Genomic DNA, 6,180 nt, shown 5'->3' with positions numbered 1-6,180 from the left:
GAACTCATTTGTAAGGACAGAACTCAGAGCTTCTCTGTATCACTGATTTTGCTAGTGAGACAACAAAGTCTGTAAGTGTGTCTCCTTCTGCAATCCAGAGAGTTAATGATGCTTAGGTTTTTACATTCCTGATTTACACTTATTTAGAATAAATCTTAATAATAGAACTGGCACTTTTTAGCATATGTAATTCAAAAGACTCTTCAAAAGAGTCTATGTAGTTAAATTTTGTATAATATTTTGCATATTTTATGTAATTTGGATATTCCTGGCTTTTAACAGTGGAATCAAGTCAGCAAACCAATGCTGGAATAATAAGGGGGGAGGGGGATGAAGCACATTCAGCACAAAGGTTTACATTGTGGAGAGGGGGAAAAGAATAGTCAGTGAATATTACATATCATTGCCAAAAAATAGGAGACAAAATGGGTTCAGTCTGTGACAGAGCAGCTGGTTTCTGGAAAACAATCCTCCTAAAGCTCTAAAAATCCAGCTTATTGTTGCCTGCCCTGCTTTTGAGTGAACAAGAGGAAAACATGCACACACAATTTGGATATTCCTGGGAAACTACAGGATGCCACAGTAACATGAAGAAACCAAGGTCCCGAGAACACACAGCCCTTTGCCTACTAGCTTGGAGTTGCCTAGAATTTGCTTTGGGTGAATCTCTTGAATCCCCAGCCAGCACGCCTGGAGAGGAGACTAGCATAAGGACCTTCTTAATAGAAACTGCAAATGGGACTTCTGAACAGAGCAACTTTTCAGGTACTTGTTAGTGTCTGTCTGTCAAGCCTATAGCTAGCTAAATAACGGCCATCAATCATCCCTTGCCATCATGTGCTGGGCAAATGTGCATCTTGCTAAACAACTGCTACTGGAAAGAATACTGTTCGAGGGCCATGCAGTAGATCACTTATTAGGTATTACTTATCACATTTTAACATTTTAAGTATCAAGTGAATGTCAAAGGTATGCAATTTTCACACACTCTGCAAAAGTGGAATGAACTTTTAAACCAAACCATTGATTCTGAATGTTGATGGAGATGGCAGCAACTGTTTTGTACTGGTTCAAGTGAGATCTCGTATAGGAAAGGAAAGGTCCCCTGTGCATGCACCAGTTGTTTCCGACTCTGAGGTGGCGTTGCTTTCACGTTTTCATGGCAGACTTTTTATGGTTTGCCATTGCCTTCCCCAGTCATCTACACTTTCCCCCCCAGCAAACTGGGTACTCATTTTACCGACCTTGGAAGGATGGAAGGCTGAGTCAACTTCGAGCCGACTACCTGAAAACCCAGCTACCACCGGAGATCTAACTCAGGTCATGAGCAGAGCTTAGGACTGCAGTACTTTAGCTTTAACACTCTGCACCACGGGGCTCTTGGGATCTTGTATAGACATGTATGCAAATTGTAAATCTGCTAGTAAACATGGAATTGTCACCAAAAATATGATCTTAACAGAACAGACAATACATTTTATAGATACATCTTGGGATTTTCTTTTTTTAAAAATAATGATATTTGTTTTACTTTCATGTACTAAAGCATTTTCCCATAGAAGGGAAACACTGGTAGATTTAAATAATGTGTGTCTGTGTGTATGAGAGAGAGAGAATATGAATGAAAACCTGGCACTCCGGCTGCTTTCAGAGAAGTACTAGCAGTAGCAGTGGAGCACCTACACCACAGTTTGCCCCACATTTTCCTTGTCCCAACCCCTATGCCTGAAATTCCTCTCCCTGACACTAGAGAGCTTTTTCATACTTTTGAAAGATGGGGAATGAATCAACCTATCACTATAGCATTATAATGACATGATGCCACAGTCTATTATTTCTAGTTTTTACCTGGGGGGGGGGAAGTATCTAGCCTTTGCCATTGTAATATAATGGAAAACTCCCCAGTGACTTTCCCTCTACCTCCATAGTGAAAAGAGCCAGGAGCTTTTTTTAAAAAGAGAGAATTGGGAATTCATAGGAACTAGTAGATCATGACACTAAATTGTTACAATGCTATAACAGTTGGTAAATTTCTAATTTTAAAAGAAGTTTAAAAAGTGGTGGCATTTTGGTGGAAGCAACAAAAATGGCACAATTATTACAAATGGTGGGACCTGCAGAAGTGTGCACCTTCCCATCCACACAGCACACACTATGGAAGAAATCTTCCTGAAAAGATTGTAACAAACCAGGTTAGGGAAACATCACAGCAAAAAATGAAAGGATGGGGGGAGAATAATATGAATTCTCCATCCCCCAACCTCTCCCTATTTGGACATCAAACCAGAGTACACATCCATGTAGAAGAAGCCAGGGAAGGGATTTACATGAGGAAAATCTGTGATTCCCAAACCTAAAGCAAATATAAGCGATGCAAAGCCTGTGGAGAGGAGAACTGATTGGCAGGAGCATTTCTCCTACCAGCCAGTTTTCATTGTGAATACTTTCCCTGCAGTTTTCAATAAATTTCTCCTCAACAAGTCTTGGATCAGTATGTACAGGGATGAATCCGCTGCGGCAACAGAAATTATACATCCTTCCAGTAACTGCTGAGCGTCCCCCACTAGTATTGTATCAACAAACATGGATCTGGAAACATGTTTGCAGAAATAATTTGGAGTACTCCTCTTGAGGACATCCTGATTCCCACTCCCCGCCCCCCAAACCACCACCACCATACATACCATTTTAAGTCTGTCCTCCTGGCAGAAAGCAGAGCTGGTAATCTAAAGGAATTTGCTAACCCTCTTATAAGCATTGTACTGTTAAGAAGTATTATCCTGCTTGGTGGGGGAGAGGCGTTGCTTAAAACAGGCACATGGAAACCAAAAGTCTCTCTGACTGTTTTAAAGCATTAACTACTAAACCGCAGGGCTGCATGTAGAACATGCAGTCTCTCCAGTGATCATTCAGTCCTGGTACTAGTCTTCTGCCTGGAAGGACAGAAGTCTGTTTATTCCAGGTCTTGGTGAAAACTTTTTATCTCAGCCAAGGTCTCCTCAGTGTTGTCTTTTAAGGACTTTATTTAAAATATAGTTATTCTTCAACAGAACAAACAAGAACCACAATTATACTGAAAATGCTAGATTTATAGATAGATTTATAGATAAACAAGATTTATAGATAAAAATACATAATCCTTTCTGCCACCTAGTCTGCATTTAAAAATAAAATGCAATTTCTAAAATTCTTATTCAGTCACATTGCAACCCAGATTTCAGAAATTTGGGGGTTCTAGGTGAGTGGCTATCTTATATGGACAAAATTACATGAAACTCACTTTATTTTATTAAACCATCTATTTAACATTATCTAATTAGTATAATGTAAGACAACTCTGTGTGGCAATATATAATTGTTGGAAGCTTTGTTCCCTTTGTTGTGGAATTTCTTCTAGGCACAAAGCCATTGATTCACAAAGGCTGAAAACTATAAGGTAGCTAGAATAATGGAGAAAATTACACATTTGTAAATTGACACAAGAACTTAAAAGCAAACTCTTTTCTAATGTGTCCAAACATCCTAAACAAGATTTTATTCATTTTTATTTTATTCAATTTTCATCTGCAACAGTATCATGCTCACAGTTCAGTGCAAAAACTTCACTTTTTTGTCTGAAGTTCCTGATATTGCTGAGCTGACTTTGTCATAAAGAGTCGCATCAGGGAAACTCGAGCATCAGAAGAGACAGCAGTTTCACCAATGCAAAATGAGTTTCTTGCTAGGAGGTTGAAGATCTTAGTGCCCTTGGCACAGAGGCACAAGGTATACATACCTTTTCTTTTTGCTTAGGGTTGCCAACTCTAGTTTGGGAAATTCCTGGAGATTTGAGTGGGGAGTCTGGAGGGTATAATGCCATAAAATCCATTGGGGAGGGACGGTGGCTCAGTGGTAGAGCATCTGCTTGGGAAGCAGAAGGTCCCAGGTTCAATCCCTGGCATCTCCAAAAAAAGGGTCCAGGCAAATAGGTGTGAAAAACCTCAGCTTGAGACCCTGGAGAGCTGCTCCCAGTCTGAGAAGACAATACTGACTTTGATGGACCAAAGGTCTGATGCAATATAAGGCAGCTTCATATGTTCATATCCTGCAAAGCAGCCATTTTCTCCAGGGAAACTGATCTCTATAGTCTGAAAACCAGTTGTAACCTCAGGAGATCTCCAGGCCCCAACTGGAGGTTGGCAACCCAACACTGATCTGTGCAACAGATCCAGGGTGTGTGAGTATGAATAGTGCAGTCTACAGTAGAACCCAGCGTCCACAAACCACCTTTTTCCCAGGTAATATTTTCTGCATACATGCCCAGTTAGATGTAATCCCACCTCCAACACCAAATCAGCAGCAATTCACATAGTGGCTAAGACTTCTTTGACACTAGATTGTTCAAAATGATTCTGCAGGACTTCACAAGACCAGCATCCCCACAGTATCACTGATCTTTATGGATTTGTGCTTCTCATTAATAACTGATATCTCTACATTGTATTTTATCATAGCTCCATGTGCAGCTCTCCCCCCACCAAGCCATGGATTTATGTATATTGATGAAGGCTCTGGCAGCTCTCTGGGCTCAGTTGTTATCTACTGGTGCAGAGAGGGCTATCAGCTTGTGGGCAATGGAAAGCTAACTTGCTTGCTGAAAGGACATCTCTCCTACTGGAGTCATCCTCCACCACACTGTGAAGGTAAGCGAAGTTCAAAGCTTATCTGAACTCTTGGGTTTTGAAGGCAACCCACTTCAAGTCATTAAAAAAGGGCTCATGGAGGTCACCAGAAGAAGCTAAACATACCTTCCAGGCATATGCGCACACACACACAAATACTTACTAAAGAAAAAACCTGCAGATGTTATCTCTCCAATTAATCAGCACTAGACCCTTATCATTCAAAATGAAAAGGTCAGTTCCAAGATCCATAACACTCTTATATTAGTCAGTTGCAATAAAAATAAAAAAGGAGTCATGGGCACCTTAAATGCTAACAAAATTTCATTCCAGCTAAAGTTTTCATGGCCTGGAACTCACTTTATCAGGAACATTGACAGGTATACTGTTTTTATTGCCTAGTGATCCCAAAGCCACTGGACAAAGGCTTCCGAGTGGCTGTTATAGCCTCTCTCATCAGTGGAGTGATCATTGTTACCATGTCCATCTCGTTTGCTGTTTGCTGCCTGCGAGACAGAATGCTGAGAGGAACTGAACATGGGTATGGAACTGGTGAAGGGTAAGTAATGCTAGATTCCATACATAGGTCAGACCCAGTCACTAGACAGGGTGGGTTAGCACCTGCCAAATAAAATGGGTAATGGAAGAACTGCTAGATATTTAGGACTGATCCAAACAGGTCAGAAATGGAATGCCAATGTCCAAGAAGTATATATTACATTGTGGCTTTTGTGCTGCTTCAGCCCTGGATCTCAGTTCTTTCCTCTTTAGCAGTATTATTGCTGTTTCAGACTATCCAGCATTCAGGAAGGTGACAGATAAATCCTTCTTATTAAATTGCACATAAGAGGAAAATGCCATACTTGCAGTGCATACTGAAAGCCTGTATGTCTAGGAGCAAGCTTCTGCCATCATCTTCCATGTGCACCTGCTTCCAAAGTGAACAGCCCTAAGAGAAAATAATATTTTGTACCTTCTTGAATTGGTCACTGGATCAAAAGCAATCTAATCCCAGCCTCCCATCATTTTAAAATTCAAAGCAGGAAAACATTACCCTATTCAGAATATATTGTTATATTATGCTTGTTTTATTTATTTATGAAACATTTATGTTGCCCCTCCCAGGGAACTATCTTGGGGAGCTGTACAAAATGACAGACCACAAACTTTTAAGAGTTATACATTAAAATCAGGGCTTTTCCCCTTCAAGGGAATGCAGCAGGACAGAGTTCCAGAACCTCTTTGTGGAAACAAAATAAAAAAAAAAAATGGTTAAAAGTTCATGAGGGACACCCTTCCTTTCCCTCTCGAGAGTTCCAGCACCTCTTTCTCCAGAGAAAAAGCCCTGATTAAAACCCAGACTTAAATAAAACAAAAACCTAGACATAATATTTTTAAGTTAAGGTTATTTATCCATCTATCAAATCCCTGCAGTCTACTAAGAGACCTCTTTCACTTCTGCTCCCATCATCCATGGCCTGGTATCTTTGTATGCTACTCCTAGGGCTTATCATCATTT

General features: G+C 40.3%; 1 protein-coding gene across 1 annotated transcript; it reads left to right on the top strand.

Annotated features, from left to right (window-relative positions):
- The first annotated feature begins 451 nt into the window (after positions 1-451).
- Positions 452-5,228, top strand: LOC132575887 (sushi domain-containing protein 3-like). The gene is made up of 3 exons (XM_060244571.1): positions 452-765; positions 4,494-4,682; positions 5,064-5,228. Exons 1-3 carry the CDS (start codon positions 537-539, stop codon positions 5,222-5,224), a joined length of 579 nt encoding a protein of 192 aa, XP_060100554.1. The 5' UTR covers positions 452-536; the 3' UTR covers positions 5,225-5,228.
- Positions 5,229-6,180: the final 952 nt, after the last annotated feature.

This window comes from Heteronotia binoei, chromosome 8, assembly GCF_032191835.1.
Source record: "Heteronotia binoei isolate CCM8104 ecotype False Entrance Well chromosome 8, APGP_CSIRO_Hbin_v1, whole genome shotgun sequence".
NCBI lineage: Eukaryota > Metazoa > Chordata > Lepidosauria > Squamata > Gekkonidae > Heteronotia > Heteronotia binoei.
The sequence above is the reverse complement of the archived record's forward strand: the minus strand, read 5'-3'. Positions and strand labels throughout refer to the sequence as shown.

Excerpts from the sequence above, each read along its gene's own strand:
- LOC132575887 (XM_060244571.1), top strand. The coding sequence starts at position 537 with ATGCACACACAATTTGGATATTCCTGGGAAACTACAGGATGCCACAGT. Across the intron at positions 766-4,493 it reads TGAACAGAGCAACTTTTCAG|CTCCATGTGCAGCTCTCCCC; the intron begins GTACTTGTTAGT and ends ATTTTATCATAG. Across the intron at positions 4,683-5,063 it reads TCCTCCACCACACTGTGAAG|TGATCCCAAAGCCACTGGAC; the intron begins GTAAGCGAAGTT and ends TTTATTGCCTAG.